This window comes from Monodelphis domestica, chromosome 3, assembly GCF_027887165.1.
Source record: "Monodelphis domestica isolate mMonDom1 chromosome 3, mMonDom1.pri, whole genome shotgun sequence".
Taxonomy (NCBI): Eukaryota; Metazoa; Chordata; class Mammalia; order Didelphimorphia; family Didelphidae; genus Monodelphis; species Monodelphis domestica.
In genome coordinates, this window is record NC_077229.1 from 128,995,390 (window position 1) to 129,020,794 (window position 25,405).

The following is a 25,405-nucleotide window of genomic DNA, read 5'->3' on the forward strand; positions in this document are numbered from 1 at the left end:
ACAAGGCTGTGATATTTGTTCACCTGATATTTTAAAACTGTAACACTTTAAATTGATTTACTTATTTATACTATATATACTAATTATTGAATAACTCAGATTGAATATAGTTCTGAAAAAAAGTTGATAAGAAAAGCTATCTTTTCCTTTCATTAAGTAGTTGAAGACAATTTTTTTTGGTAAAAAGAAAAAAGTAACAAATTTATTATCTGAATCTTTCCATACCAATATATGCTTATGAAAAATATTTTTGCATAGTTTGTCTTGGAAATCTCATGATGCTTTAAGCTATGATATCAATTGCTATCTAAACTTTGAATGTGCTTATTTCAATTTGTGTAGACACTGTAACTGCATAAGAACTCCCAATATTTTGATCACAATATGTAAATATACAAAGACCATGTTTTTAGGTTGTTTTTAAGTATTACTTTGAGATAAACTTTATTTTGTGTATATGTATTTTAGTCAATATGTTTAATATTTTCTTTGTTATTTAGTGTATAGAATTTCAGAAGTTAAATCAACTCATTTGTTTCACAACTCAGCTGTTAAATCAACTCATTTGAAGTTAAATCAGCTGTTTTTTAAATGTGCAAATATCCCATTTCTGATGTAATTTTTAATATTCAAGTCAACAACTTATTTTAAGTGAATACTTGACTTTTCATTAAATTTTTTTTTACATAAATCTTTTCTTTCTTGCTAATATGTATTTTTAAAAGGTACCTTAACTTGAGAGAGGGAGAGACTTCTTGAAACACAATTATTTATTACATTTTTCATTGGTTAATGTCCAAAAAATACAAAGAAATTTCCATATTTTTAATTTCTTAAGAGGCAGCATTGCGAGGTCTTCTGGGAGCTTTGACAAGTACCCCATATTCTCCAACACAGCACCTAGAGCGAGAGCAGGCTCTTGCTAAGCAGTTTGCAGAGATTCTTCATTTCACACTCCGATTTGATGAACTCAAGGTAGAATTTTTGCTTTTTTGTGAATGTTGTTAAATTAAGTTATTTTATTGAAAAATCTGTGAACATGCACAAATAATATATTCCTAAAAGGCATTTCTAAAATTCTTTTTTTTTTGTCATGAATCTGGGACCCAAATATAAATGAAAATGTAGTAAGCAGGATCAGTGAGCCTAAGCAAAAAAAAAAAAGGCTGGTAAAATTTTAGTGATATTTCTGAAAGAAATATGTGACCAAAGTTAAGTCACACAATTTCTGCATTTGACCTCAATATATTTTGTCATTTGCAAATTAATTTTCTCTTGAATATGTGAATGTATGGATATATGCATGTATCTATATGTTTACTTTTCCATTTTTTCATCTCTAAATTATTTCATTGGCAGAAGTTTGAGGAAACTCCTTCTACCAATGTATGTTAGCAACTATTTGGCAACGTGTCTTAGAATGTAGTCTAGCTGCTGAAAAGTTAATTCACCTGACTAGGGTCACATAGCCAGTATTTTTGGAGGAAATGTAACAATATAGGAATAGCCAAGAATGTTAATGGCAGAAATGTTACAATGTTGCTTTCTTATTTCTCAGTACTATTTTTCTCTGTCTCATAATTCTGTATTATAGACTCCAGGTAATTCACTTTTAAGGTTAATTCATTAAATCTTATTTGCCGTAGTTTCAATTCTTTCAATTGGTTGAAGATGTAGGAGAGTACTATCTTTACCAGTAACAATAACAGTATTGTCCTCACTACTAATGGTATGAAGCTCAAAAAATCCAATAATGTAATGGTAAGCAGTTCCATCGTGCAGTTAGGCAATGCTGTTCCCTTAAAATTGTTATGTAAGAGTTAAATTAAGATCTAATACTTCAAGTTTTATATTTTAAAGTTTTATTATCTGACAAAATAGAACCACGTGACTAAGTTTTCTACCTGCTCAAAATGCCCACTCCACCAAAGCTGCCAACAGGAAGGAAGAGAGGGCTAGAAATGGAACTCCACCCAATTTATATCCTGTCTACCTCAGCATGTAATGACAGGAAGTGAATGGGGTTCTGGGAATCATAGTTTTAAGTTAACAAATTCTAATTTCACAGATATAGTTCCCAGGTACATCGTGTTTTAAAACCACATTTTTCTATATAGCCACTGCCTTCTAATTGCCAAACAGCACAGTAGGGGTTCCTAATTGAAAACCTACACAGCAGGAGGACCAATATACCCTTTATGACTTTAAAATACAAAATAATTTGAATATGCACCTATGATCAGAGATTTAGATCTTTGAAATAACTTCAAGATAATAGCTCTAGAATTGGGGGTCAATAATACCCTGGGTTCTAATCCCCTCTGCATCATTTAGTAGCTCTGTGAAACTAGATTATGTTTCACATAACTTCTCAGGTTCAGATTCATATGTCAAATAGGGTGGTTGTAGCTTAAATGAGGGAGGTTCAGAGGAGATAATGTAGGTAGAACATGTTACAAACTTTAGAGTACCATGTAATTACAAGTTATGAAACACAAACATTTAATTTCCATATGTGAAAACTAATTTAGAAGTCAGATGGATGATATTCTCAAGGTCACACTGTGGGAGCAAGAGGCAAATTTAGCTCAAATTCAAATCCATTGACTACAAATTCATTACTTTTTTAGCCACTGTGCCAGATTCCTATAAGTGGAATAAATGTACTAACACCTTGCTGACGTCTGACATAAGTTATCAACTCAATAATTTGCTACTCAGTACAATGTCTCCCTCCTATCAGAGAGTGATCTTGAGTCCCAATTTGAGAGATTTAGTTTATTTGAACTTAAGTGTACTAAGCTTAATAAACCCATAATATATATCCCTTGGAATTTGGCTGTAATGCTAATTTAAGTCCTACTAAATTTTAGTTAAATAGGGAAGAAGGAAGGTATGATGTAGTCATGATTTGACTTTCTAAAGATAAGTCAATTTTAGGACAATAGAGGGCTTTTGACTAGAAGATTGCCCTATTTGTTTTTCTAATTTTATGTATAAAAGTTTTGGAGGAAGGAGAGGTGTTGAACCTAGGTATAATAAACTGTTTTTTTAGGCAATATCACAAGTTATCTAGTAATTTTTCAGCAAGTCATTAGGTTAACATTTGCTATATGAAAACTTGCATATATTTATTAATGTAACTTTGTATTCTAGATGACAAATCCTGCTATACAGAATGATTTCAGCTATTACAGAAGAACACTGAGTCGTATGAGGATCAATAATGTTCCAGTAAGTCCTATTTGGAAAAGGGTGTGAGACCAGCTACTTGGTTTTTTTTTTTTGGTTTTGTTTTTTTAAATAAGGTTTCATAGTGATGATAGTTTTGAGCAGCAACAGCTGTGGTGAGAAGAATGACACACTAAACATATGTTCTGTTATGTCTAGGACCTAATGTCCATCTACTATTCCTCTTGGTTCCTATAATTTGAATTTTCATTAATAATTCAATAATAGTATAATTTTATATTAACATAACAGTTTTTTTTGAGATGATAAAAATTCTTTACATAATGTAGAGAGAGATCAATAACAACATCTGTGTCACAGGCTTCAGAACTAATAGAGACAGACTGATATGAGAAAGGAACAACACCAGTGGTATTAAGGCAGAATAAGGCATTGTAGACTGACATACATTCTCTGTCTAGTCACCAATTTTTCATTTTAATTTTGTGTTCAACCTTCCCCATCTATAAAAACTAAAAACACCCTTTTCTAGAACTAGAAAAATAAGGAAAATGTTCTCCTTTTCCTTTTATGCTTTCATGAATCATTTTCAGTACTTTTGGTATAACAGATATTTAAGCATTAATAAATTGAAACTAGTGTCCTCACCTTTAAATAATATTCACTTATTGAATACACACTTAAATATATATTGTATGCTACATGCTTTTTTAAGTGCTATGGAAAAATAAAAAGGCAGAGTAGATATATAGTGTTAGTTTTATGATTGGACTGAATATATTTAATTGGCCGCCAGGAATTTAATTACTAACTCCCAAAAATGAATGACTAAAAGTCAGCCTTTATACTCGCCACTTGTCAGTTCAATCAGCAGATTATCAGCTTCAACTCCATCCAGCAGGCTCCACTCCAAGTGACTCTCTTCACTCCAAGTGCCTCCCTTCAAATGTCTCTGTTTCCACTTTTAAAGACCTTTTTCTCTTGTGTCACTTCCCCTAAATTTTTATGTCTACCAATCACAGCTGATGCTCCACTGCAGGACTGCCCACTCTTTCACACATGGGTCACAGACCTCCCACTCCATGTATGAAATGGATGTTCACACCTTTTTGTGGTTAAAATCCAAAATGGGTAGATCTCCATACTCTTAAGTACTGTGCTTTACACTTTGGGGATTAAAATCTAAAAACAGAAAGGGATTACAATTTAATCTTCACAATCAAGGAAGAGCTAAATTCCTTCATTGTTACCATCAGGAGAGAGCCAAATCCAATCTTCACAATAGGCTAAAGTATAAGCACATAAGATCACAAAGTGCTATGAGAAGAGATGAGGGGAAGCCACTTCCAGTTGAGGAAAATATGGAGGTTTCAAAGAAGAGGTAATAGTTGAGCTGAGCCTTGAAAAATAGCACCTAGAATGCCATTAGGTGAGATGAACACTCTAAGAGTGGTAATATGAAATTCCTAAAATATAAAGTCAAAAGAAGAGGAGGAAGACTGGCTACTAAAGGATACAGAGGAGAAGCAGTAAGAGATATAGGAGGAGAAATAGAAGAGTATCATAGGAATCAAGGGAGTAGCTTTCATTTCATTTATTGAATGAAATTAAACATTGTTCATTTAGAAAGAAAAAGAATATTTGATACAGGGAGTTTCTAGTAGGCATGCAATTGGTTTCCTCATTAAGAAAGGTAACTGCCCCTTTCAAAGTGTGAAAAAAGAAAGGTATAGATGTTGGCTAAAAGACCAGGGATTTTGAGATGAGGAGGAAGAGGGGATTTGAAGTTCTCATCAGATTGTTTTGATCTCAATAAATTTATTCATTTTTAAAACGTGTTTATTAAATTTTTTTTTAGGACGTAGTCTGGGTCCACAGGTGCAAATATAAAGATGTGACAGTCATTCCTGTAGAGGTTATATTTTATTAAAGTACCGGGGGACGGATTGTGTGTGTGTGTGTGTGTGTGTGTGTGTGTGTGTGTGTGAGAGAGAGAGAGAGAGAGAGAGAGAGAGATAATGAGAACACATACATATAGATGGACTTAAAAGTGAGAGGACTAGGAGATTTATCATATAGAGAATGTGAAAGAGAGTCTATAGGTGAAAAAAATAAAAGATTCCAGAGTAGCAGTGAAGGCCCAGTTTAAATAATAATCAGCAAGCTTTTAATAATTGCTTATTATGTTCTAGGAACTGTGTTAGGTGTGAAAAATGCAAAAAATGAATTTTCTACCCTGAAGATGTTTACATTCTTTCAGAGGAGACAAAAGTATACAGAAATGATAATATACAGAATAATATACAGAAAATACACACAGAACATGTATAAAATAAATACAGGTGAATTTTGAAGGAGAAGGCTCTGAAAACTGGGGAGATCATGAAGATTTTGAGTAGAATGTAGCACTTGAACCAAGTGTTGAAGGAAGCAAAAGATTGTAAGAGGTAAAAGTGAGAGGGGCATTCTACATCCGAAGGATAGCCAGCACTGAGACAGAAATATGAGGAGCTGTGAGAAGGTTATAGGGTCACAGAAAGGAGAGCAATCTAAAATAAGGCTGGAAAGGTAAATTAGGGCCACATCGTAAAGGGCTTATTAAGCTATATAGAGGGATTTTACATTTGATCTTAAAAACAATAGGGAGATATTGAGATTTATGATTTGGGAAGTTACAATGTTAGACTTGTGTTTTGAGAAATCACACTGGCAATTATATGAATGATTACATGCATTAGAAAGAGGGAGAGAGTTGAGGCAGAGGGACTTATTAGGAGAACTAATTGTCTAGATAAGAGGTTTTGAGAGTTTGAACCATTGTGGTGGCCATATGAGTAGAGAAAAGTGATCTCGTGCAATGGTGTTATGGAGATTAGAGGAAACATGATCTGGTTACCAAATGAATATACTGGGTGAGGAATCAAGGATAGTATTGAGATTATGAACCTAGGAGACTGGAAGAATAGTGGGTATCTATGGAAGAAATAAAAAAAAATTTGGAAGGGCATTGGATTTAAGGGAGAAAATGATTCTATTTGAGATGTCTACAAAAAATCCATTTGGTAATGCCAAAGTAGTCATTGGTGATGTGGAATGGGAGCTTGGGGGAAATTCTAGGGCTGGATATTTAGGTCTGTCATTATCAGCATAAAGATAATGTAATTAGCATGGAGTATGATGGAGTGAGAAAATAAAGACAACTGAACAAGCATTTATTAAGTGTTTTCTGTGTGCTAGGCAGTTTGCCAAATTCTGGGGATGCAAATAAAGCCCTTGTACGCAAGGAACACATAATAAGCACAACATAAAAGCAATTATATAAAACAAGATATTACAGGATAAATTAGAAGAAAGGTATAATTTTACCTGAGACTTGAAGGAAGCCAGGGACTTCAAGAGGTTGAGATGAGGAGAAAGCATTCTAGGCATGGACGACAGCCACTTAAAATACCTAGAGTCCAGAGAATGAAGTGTCTTCTGTTAGGAACATTGAGGAAGCCAGTGTTACTGGATTGTGGAGTGTGTAGATGGGAGTAAAGTATGAGATACCTGGAAAGAGTGGAAGGAGAAGGGGTCAGGTTATGAAAGTTTTTAAAAGCCATATGAGATTTTATATTTGATCATAGAAATAGGGAACCACTGGAGCAAGAGGAAAGCCTAAATATTTTTGGGATCAGGTTGTGAAGGATTTAAGTTGTATTTTAAGGTGGGGGAGAACAAAAGCGTGTGTTATGACAGTTTGTTAAGTCTTAATCTGTTGTATTTGCCATAACATTTTTTAATCTGTTATTCTTTATTGTATTGTATTTTTAAAAAGAAATGATAGTCCAAGCACACCAGCCTCTCCCAAGTAATTTGTTTACTCTTTCTTTCCTCTGGTCAGATATACTCCATCTCTTCTCCCCCCTCCAACGCCCCCCCCCCTGTCATTTTTTTAATTATAAAGATATTTTCCAAATTATATATAACAACAAATTTCCACATAAGTTTTCCAAAATGATATGATTCTAATTGTCTCCTCCTGGAGCTGGCAAAACAATTCGATCTGGGTTATACACAAAACATATTTCCATATTGAACGTTTTTGTAAGAGAATAATCATATAAAACCAAAACCTCCAAAGAAAAACCCATATAAATTACATATGTTGATCTGCATTCCTCAGATACACTTTAAAAGGAATTTTTGAGGACAAGATGATCATACTGATAAATCTCCTCCCCTCTCCTCAATGATTTTATTAGCATCAGGAGTTCTTTTGGGAGGTGTAATTTTCCTCTACCTCTGCCAATTCAGGCCAGGCTCTACAAATTAGAATCCCTAGAGAGTTGCCTGGAACACTGAGAAGGTAAGCAATTTGTTCAGTCACACAGTTATTAAGTAACAAAGATGGGATTTGGATAGTTGTAAAGATGTGGTGTTATTCTTTAATAAATTTTGACCCAGTCAGAAAATATAGTGATTTCAACAAACAAGATGTTTTTCAAAATTGATGGGTATATTCAATGAGAGTACATCTCACTTTCTACTTTAGAAGGAAGAGGAGATGAAAGCAAGAAGAGGTGAATCAGAAGGGCAGAGGAAGAGGCAGAAGATAAGATGAGGGAAAGATCAGATGAAGGATCTAGAGGGTAGAAGATAGTAAGTGAAGGATGGAGGAACTGGACGAATAAAGATAGACAAGTAAGAAGGTAGATCTGTAAAGATTAATAGCAAAAATAATTCAGGAAAGGTACCAGTAATAAAAAGCCATATCCTATGACTAAAGGCACCAAAGGTTCCATATTTAACCATGTAGTTTTCCTGAAACTTGGTAGATGAGATACAAACTGAACAATACAAGCAGAAGATGAAAACAAGCATAAGTGTTAGATGAATATATTCCTGTAAGAATAGTATTTGGAGCAATCAACCTGTGATGAGCTGAAGGTATAAAGTATCCATTAACAAGAAGTTTTTTAGTTATATTGGACAAAAGAGAAAGATCCAAAGAAAAGATAGGTACAACTATTTCTTGAGATAAATGGGTAATAATAACTCAGAACAAAGAGTACAAGACTTCTCTGCTCTTATTTGTAAATTGGAGTACTTAGCTCACACCACTGCATTAAATGAGATATTTGTAAAGCATTTTACAAATCTTAAAGCCATATGTAATTACTAGCTATCATTGTTGTCATTGTAATGTTGTTGTCATCTCTTTTTCATTTTCAAAGAGTACATCTTTGGACTATAAAAGGAAATGATAAAAATGGCTAACAGGGACTTACTTGACAACCATGATAGTTAAGGAAGTAATAGTAGTACTGTTAGTTGCCCATCTTTTGTAGGTACTTCTCTATGCAGCAAGATCTTGGTGAGTAGAGCCTTAATCTTGGAGTCTTGAAGACTTTAGTTTGGATCTTACCTTGGATGCTTAGGAGCTGTGTGACCCTCCACAAGTCACACAATCCCTGTCAAACTGTTTTCTGTTGCAATAATAATAGCTTACAGCCAGCCTTTATTTATTGCTTTTAAGTATACTGGGATTAATAATAGCATATATCCTTATGGTCACTGTGAGGATCAATAAGAAAACATTCAAAGAATTTTTAGCAACTTAAAAGTAGTATTCAGATATCATCATCCTATACATTCTCAGAAATTCAAAACTTGACATTGGTAGAAGGTGATGTAGGATTTTCTATAAAGGAAAAGAAAATGAAGAATGTACTCATGGACTGGTAAGCTCTGGTGTGAGCATCTAGATAAAGGAAACTGAGTTCAAAGATTCAAACAGATTATGGCTGATTGACTTAATTTCCTTTTATGACAAGATTACATGTACAAGATTGATAGATAATGGGAATGCTGCAGATATACATTTTTTTATTCTACTATAAAAATATGGAGAGATGTAGATTACACCATTTTGGAGCTCACTAATTAAAAAAGTAGTCATTAAGTTGTCAGCTTCGAAGGAGTTTTTGAGGGAAGTGTTTTATTTATCAATGTTTGGTTTACCCTGTGCTGCTTAATACTTTTGTCATTGGTTTGAACAAAGTTCAGATAGCATCATAACACTAGTAACATTTGATAGCAGTCAGAATCCAAAATAATCTTCACAGACTGTAACATTGGGCCAAATATAAGAAAATTAAATTTAAGTGAAATAATGTATAAAACCTTACATTTTGGTTCCAAAAATATTATCTTTGTAGGTGTAAATTAAGAGAGACAGTCAAGAAACTTTCAGCATTTCAGGAATCTATTCACAATTACGATGTGCCATCAATTGTGCTAAAACACTGGGGATACAGATATAAACAGAGATGAATTTTTGCCCTTGAGGAACTTTACATTATATTGGGGGGGAAAAGAACACATAGCAAGGGGCTCAAAGAGAGAGATGAGTTTGGGTAGTAGAGAAATTGTGTGGAGAAGGGTAATCATGTGACAAGTGAGTAGAATAGCCTAGGAGTGGAATGAGCTACCAGAGAGAAGTGTATAGAGTCAATAATTCATCTAAAAAAGATTATAGGGATTTCAGTGGGCTTTAAGATCATTATGAATCAGTAGTGCAATATGTCAGCCAGGAAAGTTTAAAACAATTTTAGGTTAGTGTCTCATTTTGAGAAATGATAGTTCCACTAGAATCTACTGTGGTTAGACCATGCCAGTAGTACTGTGTTCAGCTTTGGAAACCTCATTTTAGGAAGGAAATTAGTAAACTAAGAGCTTTTCACTGGAGTGTAGGCAATAAGAAAAAGTACAAAGGATTCTGAATTGCCATATGAGCTGCTTTATATTAGTTACTTCCCCCTCACTAGATGTCTCCAAGCAAAAGTTGTAGTTGTAGTTGTCTTGTTCAGTTAAGACTAGATGACTTCTGAGGTTCCTTTATACTTAATTTACAAATTGAATGAAATGATTTCTTCCTTTACATAGGCAGAAGGAGAAAATGAAGTCAATAATGAATTGGCAAACCGTATGTCATTATTTTATGCTGAGGCCACCCCAATGTTGAAAACTTTAAGTGATGCCACAACAAAATTTGTATCAGAGGTAAGTGTATTGTGTGAAGCATTTATTTTTTCCTCAGAAATTTGTATTTGATTGTTTTGCTCCAGAAGTAGGTACAAGCCAGGTACAGTGAGAGAAATACTGTTCTGGGGTTCAGGAGACTTGTTTCCATATTCTATTCCAGTTATGTGTATTTGCACAAATCACTTCACCAACTTTGGAATTTGTTTTGTTTCCAGTTTTTAAATTACCATAGATATTGATAAGAATATTTTTGTCATAGGAGTCTTTCTTGTAGATAGTCTTGGACTGTAGTTCTGCTATTGTAATGTCTCAGTCAGAGTAAGAATAATTTGATAATTTTAATTGCATATTTTTTTCTGTGATAGTTGGACGGTTCTTTGCTTTACCTGTAGTTTGTGTTCTTGTGTTTATCATGAAATGGCCTGCTTTATTTATTTGTTTCTCATTCTATAATTGCCACTTTGTTTGGTATTTATTTCCATTTTGAACCAGGTTACGCTCCTTTTTCCCCCTCTTTTTTGAGAGTAATATCCCTTGATATTGATATTGAATTTTTCTCCCCTCCCTATTGTACTATTATTTTCCTGAATTCTATAAAGTATCCTTTATATTACTTAATTGCTGGCTTATCTTCTGAAACTCAATTAAAATGTGACCTCACCAGGAAAGGATGCCTGATTTTTCTTTCCCTCCACAAAAAAAGGGGAAAGAGTTCATAAATTCCTTGAAGTCAGGAATCCAAGATTGATACCATTTATCCATGTTTCTTTACCAGTACTCAGCACAGTGTCTTGAACACCATAGGTACATGACTGCTGAATATTGAATCAACTTGGAAAAAGTTTTAAACTGCTAATGGGTTTTTGTTTGTGTATATATTTTTGAGGCTCTAAATATATTTTTTAGAGTTTGTAGAATTGTCTTTTGCTTATGACTTTTTTCTTCATTTTTCAAACTTTCACAGAATAAAAATTTACCAATAGAAAATACCACAGATTGTTTAAGCACCATGGCTAGTGTATGCAGAGTCATGCTTGAAACACCGTAAGTATTGATTAACCTTCCCTTCCCCCACCCTCCCTCTTTAATAAGAATTCTATGATGATTCATATTTTATATAGGATAAATGGCATTATGGAGCTTTAGGAGAAGTAATTTAAGCATAACCATTTCATGTTAAAATCTTAATTACAAATATAATTTATAGTTTTTAGAAATTTCTTTAACTAAAAATAAAAGATGGTTAAGTTTATAGGATCTGTTGACAATTTTAACTTCTTGAAATCATTTTTCTAAAATGATCTTTATGGTATCTACTGTTTCACTGTCATTTGGCTCCTCAAAGGAACTTTTTTTATTTCTCTTGATTTTCCTTTCTTTTAATTTCTGTTACTTGGTGGGAATAATGAACTCCCCTCATACCACTGCTATATTTCTTTGGTGTTTCAAGAAACTTCTTTAGTCAAGAAGTTTGTTCTATTCCTTGTTCCTCTCTGAATAACATCTTCCAGAAATCATTTCAAAACAGAGGATGTGGAAGAGGAAGAGAGGACTGGAATGATATAAAATGGAAATTCAAATCTTTAATTTGTGTGATACTGATTGGTATATTTCATTAAAATTTACTCATAGTTGACAGACATAATTAAGCTTGGTAACCTTTTCACCATTTTACCTCTGGTTAAAGCTTCTGCCCAAATTAGATATGATAAGGTGAGTTATCTATTGTATAAATTCTTAACCAGTATGTCTAGGATAGTAATGATTCCCTAAACACCCTTCTTTGGAGAATCACTAAAACACTTTGGATTGGGGAAGTAAGGCCATGTAAAAACTAGGTAAATCATTTATTTTTGTTTTAAATATGTATATTTTTTCTTGTGCTGAATCATCCCTTTGTATTTCTTCTTTTATTCTAGGGAGTATAGAAGCAGGTTTACAAATGAGGAGACAGTATCGTTCTGTCTGAGAGTAATGGTGGGTGTCATCATACTCTATGACCATGTACATCCAGTGGGAGCATTTGCCAAAACATCAAAAATTGATGTAAGTTATATTTCATTTTTTAACCCCAAATAATATTTTCCTGGCTGCATGATGTTCTTAATTTTCATAGGTACATGTTGCTAGAGATTTTGCTGCCCCTTTTTAATATTGTAGACTTGAGGTTTTGTTTTTTTGTTTTGTTTCTTAGAGGTGTATATTTGGTGACTTTCAAAATTCAAAATGCTTAATTTGTTGCATGGCTTATAACTATTGCCTTATTGTTTCATTTTGTTCAGTAACAAGACTGATTTCATTTATGGACTTTGAGTTATTGTGTGTTTCATATAAAATATCACTATGATAAATACATTTACAATGATCATTCTGATTAGTTGGGAAAAAAACTAAACTATATAACTAGAAAACAATTCTCTGTCAAGTAAAATCTTTAATACTTTATTGATATTACAAAATATAAAGATACTTGACCTTGAAATTTGATTACAGTATCATTGGTGGAAAACTTATCTACCATATACTGTTCATAATTGGTTTTATGGACATTTTTGGCATATCGGTTTTATTGACTACATATAAATTTTTTAATGTTTATCTATTCAGTTTATAGTATAAAAATAGGGGCTTTTTACACTTGTTAAGTAGCTGAGTGTAGTGGGAAAGAACTGATCTTGGAAACCAGACCTAAACACTGTTCTGGTACCTGCCACTTATTTGATCTTGAGCAAGTCTTATAACTTTTAATATGTGCTAACCTGCCTTACAGAGTTAGGAAGAAAGCTTTGTATTATGTTATTTTTGTATGTTTCCTTATACTTTTTTTTCTTCAGATGTATGTATCAAAACACCATGAAGTCAAGGAACTTGTCCTTTCTTTTCTTTTGCTTCTTATAATTTTGTGTTGCAGAGGTTCTTTGAGTATGTTCTTTCTTGATTCAAAATGAGAACTTTGCTAGATAGATTTTTTTCTCATCAAAGCTAACTGGAAAATTATTTCCATTTTATAAACATTAATATCTTATCCTTATTTTGTTTGGTAGTTGTGATGCTAGTTTTTTTGATTATGTATTAATAATTTGGAAAATTATGTTAGAAAAATGTCACTTTAAAATAACCATCTTTTTTCCTCCCTAGATGAAAGGGTGTATCAAAGTCCTAAAGGACCAGCCTCCTAATAGTGTAGAAGGCCTTCTAAATGCTCTCAGGTATTTCTTTTTTCCAGTTTGTTTATAAATATGTAACAGCAAAAGTCATTACTGCAAATAAATTTCAATATGGAGTTTAGGAAATCATGAAAAATTTAAAATTTATTTAATAATAATAGTAATTTGGTTTCACAGGGATTTTTTCATACTGAGTTATATGTTTGACAGTTGTTCCTACTTTGTTTTAATATTTGCCAGTTGCAGATTAAACAATAAATTCAACAGATCATTTAGTTCTTTGGGCAGATTTTTGGATTGTAGTTGTTACTTTCTCATTGGAAAAGGTTTGTTTTTTTGTGGCCCTTGGAGTGAAGGATAAATGTAATGAATGAAATTCTTACAAGAATGTATATATGAAATTTTAAAATATTTGCTAATTGGCTGTTCAAGATTTCTAACTAGCCAGTAGACTCCCTCCACAGTCTGAACAGATGCCAAAAAACTTAAGCAGGGTAAAAGGCTAGGGGGATAGGGGAGGAGAAAGAGGGAGAGAGAGGGAGAGGGAGAGGGAGAGGGAGAGGGAGAGGGAGAGGGGGAGAGGGAGAGGGAGAGGGAGAGGGGGAGAGAGAGAGAGAGAGAGAGAGAGAGAGAGAGGGAGAGGGAGAGGGAGAGGGTGAGGGAGAGGGAGAGGGAGAGGGAGAGGGAGAGAGAGGCATTCACGCATGCGCACTCATGCACGCACGCAGGCAGTTAGATGTTAGATAGCTGGGCTGGGTGGGAACTGGGCAAGAAAGAGTTTAGGCAAAAGAGAGGAGCAAAAGGAGACTCATACTTCCTGGACATGCCAGTATATGCCCTCTGTGATGTCATTATGTCATGATGTCTCCCTAGGGCATCCATAATTGGGGAAACAGGCACACAGGAAGTGGAGTCACAGATTTAAACTCCATCACAGGAAGGGGAGTGTCCGAAGGTGAAGAGACTTACTTACATGGCTGGTTTACTGTAGCCAAAAAATGTCTAGCACTCTTACTCAGGGCTAGATTGACTGGCTAACCCTGCCCTTAATCCTGTCATTCTCAACCAAGATCTAAATAAAAGAAAGGATCCAACCCAGTTTCATAGACTTGAGGGAGAAACTGAGTTTTAAAATCAAACTCAATTTTCAGGGGGGAGACCAAAGAGAAAATTATTTCCCAATTCAATATTAATTTTCCCCAATCCTTCTCTGATTTGTTGTGAGACAGTCTTCCCCAAATAATCAGTCCATATATGATATCTATATGTTTCAGGATTATCACATCAGAATACATATGGTCCTGAAGGCACTGTACATTTCACAGAGCATCTAACTATGCTTGGGTATTTCTTAACATGATAATAAAATGATTGATAGATCCATTGACAGAAAGCTTTTAGGGGTCACTCCCCTATTTGGCACAAGTGTTTTAGAGATAAAATATTATTGTATGGGGAAGACTGAAGGGGATGGGTGACCCAACCCTTACAGTTCATTTCATTATATACAAAGGCTCACTCAAGAGTCTCATGATGCTGCTGCCCAATTTCTGAGATCATCTTCTACTGCTGTCACCTTCTTAGGCTTCCTGGAATTATGTTGGCCCTTTCAGCAGTTTCTCTGGCAGATTTGCTTTCTCCTGGTTCAGGTCACTGGTAGTGTCTTTCTCTAAAATTTCTTCAAAAATAGATCTTAGAAAGAATCTATGATACCCTGTATGATAACAACTTATTCCCCACTCAGAAGAATGAGACAGTGCCAACTATTATAAAAATTAAATATATATCTTTAATAATAAAAATATTCTATTTTAAGAGATTTATTAAAGATCATTAGAAATAAAGAGAATACAAAATAAAAACCATGTGCCCATGGCTGGTTAGCCATTTCAAATTTTCCTCATACTATCACTGCTCATGCTACATCATGCAAGAAGAGAGAGAGAGCATGGGAGGTGTTACTGCCAGTTAAATACCAATAATGGGATCTCGCCAATGTGGAGACACAGGAGAGATTATAGGGAATTCTGGGAAATACCAAGGACTTCTGAGGAATGAAGTCTTAAGGTTCAAGATCTCCATTTATACACTATCTAATCCTGCATATAACTATATATGTAACTATATATATATATAGTGATGTGCTTCAAAATACAAAAAGGAAAGAAAAAATAAAACTTAAATAGTATATTACACATGCAAGTGAAACAATAATAAAAGAATTTAAAAAATAAATAAATAAATATATAAATATATATATATATATATATATATATATATATATATATATATATATATATATATAGCTTATAATCATTGACACACTGTCAGCTAAGGAAAAGTAGAATACAAACGTTTCTCACCAAAAAAATGAGATCCATTTCCACTTCGAACCTGGCTATGATCTACTGTGAGTGCAAAGCAAATGATTTTTACAAAGTACCAGTTTTTTATAAAGAACAGTAGTACAGCATGTAATGCACATTCAAAAAGTATCAAAATCCCCAAAGTTATGAGCCCATTTAATGACAATAGCAAACAAACCTACTGTCATATTTTACATAAGTCTGCTGTATGACATTTAAAGAAAATGGATACTTGTCACAAATTTTTCAGGTGTAGCAGTTTTCAACCTTGGCTGAGATATTTTTTAAAAAGTCTATTACTATCATCATTACAAAAATGTGGCAGGAGTCTAGTAAAGACCAAACTTCTGTACTGTTGATGTTGAGTCTAAAAATGTCAACAAGAATCTAGAGATCATCCTGGTCAAAGGGTAGAGTGAGCTGAGGAGTTACAAATGAGAGATGTTCCTCTTTTGGGAGCCATCCAGGGGTACTATGCCCTGGGATCAACTTCCCAGCTCCTTTGGTATGAGACTGTAATGTCCCATCAGAAGGTAGGGATTATAATTGTACTTCACTTCAGCTACTAAAATGGACTTTACCTCCTGTTAGAGACAGGCAAAATGATCAGAGTTGTTGGGAAAAAAAATCTAAAAATCCTATCTAAAGATCCCTTAAAATCAATTTGAGAGATTGAGCTCATTAAATTCTCCATTCTACAATTGTAACTAGTTGTGATGAAATACATCCATCCTCTATGTGACAGTTTACAATGTCAAAATAAAAAAAAGGACTGTTTTTTTATAAGGGCTTATTCAATAATATTTGTTCACTATAGTTATAGGGGAAAAGCAACAGCATATAACAGTAGTTAAAACCCAGTACATTAATTAAAATGAGTCAGTGTAACAGAATAGCATTGAATACATTAATATATGAACTTAAAACCACAAAATTAAATCTTAAACAAAACAATCAGCAAAATACAATAAAATACAGAGGTTTTTATAAAACATTGGAGTCTGAAAAGGCTCAAAAATTTCACCTCCAGCTCCTTTTTTTATCCATTCAGATCCCTTTTGTCAGTATTGTGGGATCTCCCATATCGAGGGAGAACATAGGTTTTAGGAATCTCAAACTGGTCAGGCCCATGTTAGATTTATTGGTTGAGACTGAATATTTAATTTGGTGGACGCAAGGGATTTAATGTCTAAATCCCAAAGTGAATTACTAATGTAAAATGGAATTTATGGTTGTTTATATATATTTATATATGTAATTTATATATTATTTATATATTTATTTATAATATATATTTTTATATATTATTTATAATAGAGGGAAGATATTAAGGAATGAGAGAGAAAGAGAGAGAGACAGAGAGAGAGAGAGAGAGAGAGAACTCAGAGTCAGAATTATTTGATCTATCTCTGTGTGCCTCTGTTTCCTCTATTTAAGGATCTTTTTCTCTTGTGTCACCTCCCCTAAATTTTATATCTACCAATCACAGCAGACGTCCTCTCCAGGGCTGCCCACTCTTTAGGTCACACCTTTTTTGGTTAGATTATACCTTTTTTAGTTATATCACACCTTTTGTAGTTAATTTGCACCTTTAGTAGTTACTTACTTTTTGTTGTTAAAATGAATAGATCTACTTCAAATATGGAGTTAACACTTTTGGGGATTAAAATCTAAAAATAGACTGGGGATTATAATTCAGTCTTCCCAATAAAGGGAGAGCTAAGTGCCTTCATTGTTACAGTCTGGAAACAGCCGAATCCAGTCTTCATACCCAAATGGCAAAGAGTTGCAGGGAGATGAATTTCTCCCCTGAATCTCAGGTAAGATAAGTAAAAGGTTCAGTGCACTCATGAAAAAAACATCCTAAAGTTGGAAACTGTTTGAAATAGGCAGTGCACTGCTCTTTCATTGAATATGCCATGCTTGTAATCAACTTCCTATTTGGAAGTGTCTCCTCTTTCTCCCCCTCTGAGGTCCCCTTTCACATGGAGGCTAATTATTGCCTAAGGAAAGAATACTCCAGTTTTTACCAGTTGGTTTGTAATTCTGGAAGACACAGTGGCAGCTACCAGCAGCCTGGGACCTGGGGCTGGGCCTGGGGTTGGATAAGCCATCTGAGTCGGAGGCTGGAGATCAAAAGCAGAGTTGCTGGGGGCCGGATGAGCGATTGGGGTCAGGGGCCTGAGGAAGTAGTATCAGCAACGCCAGAGTCAGCAGCGAGGAACAAGGAATGAGGACTCAAGCAGTTGGGCGGGAGAAGAGGTTTATCTCTTCTTCGCCCAGAGTCCCCGGCCAAAAATAGCCCAGCCAGTAGGGAGAGTAAGCAACTGGGCAAAAAGTAGGAAAAGAAAAATGCAGCAACTCCAAAGAGAGTTGTAGTTTTTGAGGGTGGGTGGGGTGGGCAAAAAAAGCCTTGGCAGGAGAAACATGGCTTAAAAAATTATCTAGGCTATCTTAAAAAAAAAAATGGAGAAGTTCTTGTCCGACTTGTGGTTGCTAAAAACTGTAAAAATTAAATTTATATCTCTAATAATGAAAAAACTGTATTTTAAGAGATTTATTAAAGCTCATTAGAAATCAAGGAATAGAGGATACAAAATAATAACCATGTGCCCATGGCTGGTTAGCCATTTCAAATTTTCCTTACCTTACCACCATCACTGCTCATGCTACATCATCATGCAAGAAGAGAGAGAGAGAGCATGGGAGGTGTTACTGCCAGTTAAATACCAATAATGGGATCTCGCCAATGTGGAGACACAGGAGAGATTATAGGGAATTCTGGGAAATACCAAGGACTTCTGAGGAATGAAGTCTTAAGGTTCAAGATCTCCATTTATACACTATCTAATCCTGTATATAACTATATATATAACTCTCTCTCTATAATAGAGAGAGAGTTATATATAAACAAACACTTTTTACAAATGTGAATCCAGATGGTAACACAGAAGAATGTTCTCAAACAGTATGTATTTTTTGACAATAGTAGAGTTAGTTTGGAATATTATTTATATATATATATCTAGCTAAGCCAATTATTTAACAATGAATTAAATAATCCGAATAAGACATCCCACCTTTCTCAGAGAAAATAAAAATTATAAAAAAAAATTATAACAAGTTAGTGATACTTTTCTACTTTCTAATAGAAATAAATTATAGCCTACCATCATGTAGGTTAAGTAAAACAATATTTCAATTGCCCATTATCTGCTGTGGCTAAAGAAAGTTTCCATACCTGAGAAGAAAAGGGGCAAAAGTATGACAAAGAGAATGTGATCCTCTTGTCTGATATCTACTTTAGTCTGAAGTCAACTACCTAGGAGAGTCATAGAGATAGCAAGCCAGAGTCAGAACGAGGTATGAATGTTCTCTTCCAAAAGGAGATGCCTTACCAGGGAAATTGAGTCAGAGAAGTCCACCTTATCTTTTGCCAAAGTCACTCCCCAGACCTGTCCCCAAGGTAACTTTTCTCCCATTGGTGCTTACACAGGGCTTGGTGGCCCTACAAAATCATCAACTTAATAACACCCCTTTCTTAGTATATCAGGAATTGGCCTCAAACAACACCAGTCATAGTCCCATAAGGTTTAATCATAAATGACAGATTTCAATTATCTCTAAGTTATGGGGTGTGCAGTGTTATTAGGGCTCTTAGACATTGTCAACTTCGTTCTAAGTTTTTCCCCCAAGTCAAACTGAAAGAAATTAGGGCTATCCAGTATCAATATACAGTGCCAGTTTTACATGAGATCAATGAATCCAAGAATCTTTTCCCCAATTTTGATGGCAGTCTGAGTAGTCAGCAATATTTGAAGGGGCCTTCCCAAGCAGGCTGTGTCCTGCTAGTTTGCTGAAACTTTTTTATGTACATTTTGTCTCCTGGGTGTAGATCTTGGAGTGAGAAGTCCAAGAGTCCTGCCTATACTGCTGCTCCAGAGTTGTGAAGTTCATATGATCTATATATAGGAAGCAACAGAAATGTCTCTTAATAATGGTCATGTCTATACAGAAGAAAAGGGCTTGTCCTGAATAAGGGGTGTCCAAAAAACATTTTATTCCTTTAAATGAGCCTCAAACTTAGCTTGCCGATTATGGTTTTAAGCTTTTTATTCATATGTTCAACTTGGCCTGAGTGTTGGGGATTGTTAGGGTGCATGAAATTTGGGAGCAATTCTCAAGCAAGAATTAAATCTGTGATAAAACATCTGTAAAATGAATAACTTTATCAGAATCAGTGCATGCAGATGGGCCAAATTGGGGAATAGTCTTCCTCAATAGCATTAGAGCAACAAAAGCTACTATGGCAACAGTCTCAGGGAAAGCTTCTATCCTTCTAGTGAATAGGTCCACTATGACATGACTTATATTATCATAATGTTTTACTAGATAGAAGCTAATATAGTTGAATTAGATCTATTTCCCCAATATAGAATAACTGTTTTGTTTTCTTTAAATGATAGAATATTTTAACACAACATTTCCAACGTAGTTATTATTTTAAAAATTAGAATGGGCTTCTTTATCTTGCAGATGTGTAAATGCCACCAATATAACACCTACTATGTGCCATACACTGTGCTAATAAACATGTTTAAAAATATTATCTTATTTGTTCCTGACAATAAATTGACAAGGAGTAGTTGCTATTATTATTATCCCTATTTTAAAGTTGGGGAAACAAGGGTTAATGATTTACTTGGGATCACAAAGCTAGTAGTGTTTGAAACAGATTTGAACTCAAGTCTTTCTGATTCCAGGCTTAGTGCTAATTCCATGAAAAACTGATTTGTTCCTTTAAAGATTCATTTTAATTGGTTAACACCAAAAAAACCAGAGTGACTTTTTTATGTTATAAATGGTTGCAACCTTGCTTTTGGTTTCTAAAAACTATTTTGTGGAGAAAACTTGTAAAAACCACTTTTCCACCACAAGATGGCAGTGTGCGTTTATAAAATGAAATGCCTGAGAATCATTAGCTAAGAATAAGTAGATTAAGAAAATGGAAAGCAGTGTGAAATTGAGTGAACATATACATAAAGTGTAAAGTAGCAAAAAAGATTAGCTAGATTTGATGGTTGAATATTTTGAAATTTTTAAAGATTTATGTAAAATTTACATTTTAATTTATTAAGTCTTACTCAAAATTGACCATAACTTTAAATTATTTACAGCAATGTCATAATGTTTTGGGGGATTTTGATTGTTTATAGTTTATAATCCAATCTAGAAAAGTTTTGCCTTCATTTATGGAATAATGAGTGGATTTCCCCCCATTAATATTTTTTTGTTCCTTTTCTGTCTTTTATCTTCTTGGATTTTGCCATTCTTCCAAAGGCATTCTTTCTACTTTTTTTTTTAAAACTGCCCGGAACTTCTAGCAAATGTTAACGGCCATATAGGAAGTCATATGAAATCAAAATATTTGAGGATTGGGGCATTTGAAGGAAGATACTTGAAAATGTATCAGTTCTTATTCCTAGTTTGTTTTTTAAACACTTTATCACCTGGAGTGCAAAGCAAAGTACTTGTTGAGCAGAGAAGACTTAATTTGTCCTCCTTTTCATAAAAGGAATTCTTAGAAAATTATATTGCCAATTACATATTGGGAAGCCAATAGGAAAATAATACAACTTATTATATTGATTGCTTTTCTAATCGGCTGCCTGTATCTGGGTGCCAGTTAGGCATTTTAGGGAGTATTTCAAGTCATTTAGTACACAAGGGTCAATTTGATAAAATGTTTCTGTTTACTGTCTTTAATTTAAATCAGTCTTGCCATATATGTGCTACATTTCACTACAAAGAAGAGCTTAATTATTCACTTCTACTTACTTTTTCCTCAGGGCTAAAAGCCAAAGAAAGGAAATTAAAATTTATATGAAAAGTTGAAATAAAGACTGGTTACAATAGGTTTGTCTACTGATGTGTGTCTTAGTCTTCCTTTAATTCCTATCATATAGGATTTCAGATTCAAAACATATAATTAAGAAAAGTCAACAAGTTATATCTACATTTTCCATTTGGAATAACTGAGTGAATTGCTTGTCCAAGATCATTTATGTCAAAGAGTGCTAGAATTGGGAATTAAGATTCAGAGCTAGGTCATGTTATTTTTCTCTGTTCAGTTTAAGGCTAAAGGTAAATGATAACTATATTTTCTTTTGCAAAAAGTAATAGTTTTATGTTCTACCTTCAAATGATATTGATCTTTTCTTGTTACATAAATATATCTAATGCCTCTTAAGTCTTTGGATTTAAGTTAAAGGCCATAAGTACACATGGAAGGAACATGTATTACAGCAAGAAGAGTATTTACAACTATATATATATTTATATATATATTATTATATATATATATGACTATATATATATATCAGAGTATATTCATACAGCTTACATCTTTTGCCTTTAAAGATTCACTAGCCACATTATATGACTAATTCTAAAATATAATTATGAACATTTTAATTAACTGAAAAAAAATTCAAAATATTTTTCCATATAGTTTTGTAGCTTAAAGAATACATTATTACCTGTAAGTGCTCATCTTTGCATTGTTTAAAGACACTTATCAAGAATTTACTTTGACAAATTATACCAATTTAAATTGTTGGTCAGATTTTAGTAGTGTACATAAATAAATTTAAATATACTTTGTTGTTTCCCCAACTTGACTACTTGACTTTTAAATTAAAATCACATAGAAGTAGCCTAAAAGGAATTCAGTATATATCTGAAAGGACAGGGAAGTAAACGGATGTACTTCACTTTTTGTAGGAAGTCTGTTTCTAAAAATGCATCTATGCCAAATGTGTGGGGGAAAATTATACTTTAAATTTTCTGAAGAAGCAAAATCATATGAAAAAATAATCACCCTTACATTCTCTATTTGATATTCCTAAAATTTCATCTATTAGGTTGGTTTAAAACTGTGTATTCATGCATGGAAACATTTCCGATATTGAAAGAATTGATACAATTTGTAGTGTATTTTTGAGGTGAAAGAGGAAAAAGTTAATGACCGTATGGGAGTGATTTGCTTTTAACTGTGGTAACTAGTTAGAGAACCACTTTGGAGTCAGGAAAATCTGGGTTTGTGTTCCACCACTGAAATATGATGCTTTGGGACCTCTGGGCAGGACACTTTACCTCTTAGTTTGGTAATTCTTTAGCCATAGTTGATTTTCATTGATATAGGAAGTTTCTTACTTTTAAAATTTTTTCCTTCTGGGTGAGAAGTTTATATATTATATTTTACCTCTAGAATTTAATTAGGGAAAAGACTGATAAGTTCAGTGGAGTGTTGACTAAGACAAAGATTGTTTATTCTGTATTTTCCCTTTCTTAATATCAAGAAATGTTTATTTTAGAATTAATTCAGCTAAAGAAATTTCAGATTAAAGGCCTTTAGAAAGTTATGCTAAACTAAAATTGGTCACTTTGAATTTTCTAGGTACACAACAAAACATTTGAATGATGAGACTACCTCCAAGCAAATTAAATCCATGCTGCAATAACAGTTTCCTGGAATTAGCACCTGCTGTAGAAAGATGACAGTATTCTGCAATGACTGAGATGCACAGTTTTTTAGTGATTGCAATTACTCTCTCATTCATTCTTGCTTTTTCTTTCTTTTTTTTCCCCTCTTCCCCCTTTTTAAATCATGTTCTTGTTTTTAAGACTTCTTTTCTGTGCCAAAATGAATAAAGTTATAAACTTTGAAGGGATGTTTTCCTTTCAGTATGGCCATTTAAGGCAGCTAATTATGCATTGCATTTGGATCTCTACTGAGAAAAATTCTGTGACTTGAACTAAATATTTTTAAACGTGGATTTTTTTGGAAAAACTAATATTTAATATTGCTTCTTCTGCATGGCAAAACTGCCTATTTCTGCTATTTAAAAACCCTCAATGACTTCATTTTTCTATTGCCGCTTTTTTCATGTGCAACCAAGATGATGATGTTTAAATTAACTGTGTTGTACAAAATGGTACCCAACACAAAGTTTTTTTTTTTAAATTAGTAAAACTGGTTTGTTTAAAGTTTTACATTTGCATTTTGACTCTTTTTTTTGTAAGGATGTATGTTGTGTGTTTAACCTTTATTAACTAACGTTAAAACTGTGATGTGTGCGTAGAAAAAATACGTATGCATGTTCATGTTTAAAGAATGGCTGTTGATGATAAAATAAAAATCAGCTTTCATTTTTCTAAGTGTGTCTTGTTTTACTGAGTTAATTCTGAAGAACGACCTGAGCCTCTTGATGTGGCTCTCGTCTTGAGAATTGCACCTCACATTTTCACTTGTTCTTCTTCCATGGTATGTAGCACATGAGAGAAATGAATTTTCCTATCTCCCCTACTTGTCAGCCATGGTTTCTTGTGGCTTAGGCACATGACCATATGAAAAATGAATTACATGTAACCCGAGAGGTGATTGTAAGGGCATTGCTTCATTGTACTTTTTGATTTCATTGGGTGAAGGAGAAGAGAGAAGAGGACTTGAGCCAAATATGAAGAAAATCATAGGTGATTTGGAAGTATCTGGACTAGTGAAGTAAGTCGGAGGTTGAAATGGAAGATGAATAATTTGAGAGAAATTGAGGAAAATTTGGAGAACAATCTTCAGATCTGGATTCTACTTTGGGCTGAGGACCAGAATCAAGAAAAATTAATGAGGCTATAACAGGTTCAAAGGAAATTAAGGAAGGAAATGCAGAATGTAATTGCTTTTGTAAGTTGGAAAAGGTAGTTGGAACAAATTGTGGAAAAGAAAATTTGAAAGGATTTGTGAATAGCACAGATTGGCAAAATAGGTTGATAGGAGATTGAAGAGAAGGTAGGTGTGGCTACACCATGAAAATAAGATGAGTGGGGACAAGTTAAGAAATGATAGCAAACTGTAAAAGTTTTAGCTTCATTTGAGAGTGTAGGTATAAATACTCCTAAGTAGCTCAAATTAATTCTAAAAACTTTAGTCCTGATGAACATTAGTGGAAATTCTATAGTATCTTGAAGTGTGTGTGAAATTGATGTGTTTTTTTTTGCTAGGAGTTATTGAAAGAGAACACTTTACTAATATTATTTCATTTGATTTTCACATCAACCCTGGAAGGTAGGTGCTATTATAAGCCTCTTCATTATATTTGAGGAAACTAGGCAGGCAAGTTAATTGACTTGCCCAGGGCCACACAACTAGTGAGTGTTGAGGCTGGGTTTGAATTAAGGTCTTTCTATTTTAAGACCAGTGTTCTGTTTCATTATTGTTCTATCCACCTAGCTGCTTCATATATGAGGTGCCATATAACTGATCTTAGAAGGAAACAAAAACTAAAAAGTAGAGATGAGGAGAAATGTTCTACAGGGATGGGAGATAGATCACTTATGAGATGGGCAGTAATGTGTGAAAAACAATGAAAAGACAACTTTGGTTGAAGTTCTTGAAGGGGACTGTATTATCAGTATTGGAAAGGTAGATTAGAACCAGATTGTAAGGGACTACATGTCAAACATCAATTTTATTTGATTATAGAAATAATAGGGAGCCACTGGAGTTTACTGAACATGAGGGTGACATGTCCAGACCTGGTCAATGTTCTTATGTCAGATGAAGGATGAATGAGTCAGAAGGGATAAGGGAGGCAGATG

The 25,405-nt window shown here is 33.8% G+C and overlaps 1 protein-coding gene across 15 annotated transcripts in view; it reads left to right on the forward strand.

Moving 5' to 3' along the window:
* The window catches only part of CYRIB (CYFIP related Rac1 interactor B), a 203,276-nt gene extending 179,305 nt beyond the window's left edge, over positions 1–23,971 (forward strand). For all 15 annotated transcript variants that reach the window (XM_056823087.1, XM_056823090.1, XM_056823089.1 and 12 more), the window contains 7 exons: positions 839–975; positions 3,157–3,234; positions 10,120–10,236; positions 11,183–11,262; positions 12,138–12,264; positions 13,357–13,427; positions 23,211–23,971. In XM_056823087.1, coding sequence (XP_056679065.1) covers positions 839–975; positions 3,157–3,234; positions 10,120–10,236; positions 11,183–11,262; positions 12,138–12,264; positions 13,357–13,427; positions 23,211–23,274 — 674 coding nt within the window. In that variant the 3' untranslated portion in view covers positions 23,275–23,971. The remainder of the gene's footprint in view (positions 1–838; positions 976–3,156; positions 3,235–10,119; positions 10,237–11,182; positions 11,263–12,137; positions 12,265–13,356; positions 13,428–23,210) is intronic.
* The last annotated feature ends 1,434 nt before the right edge of the window (positions 23,972–25,405 follow it).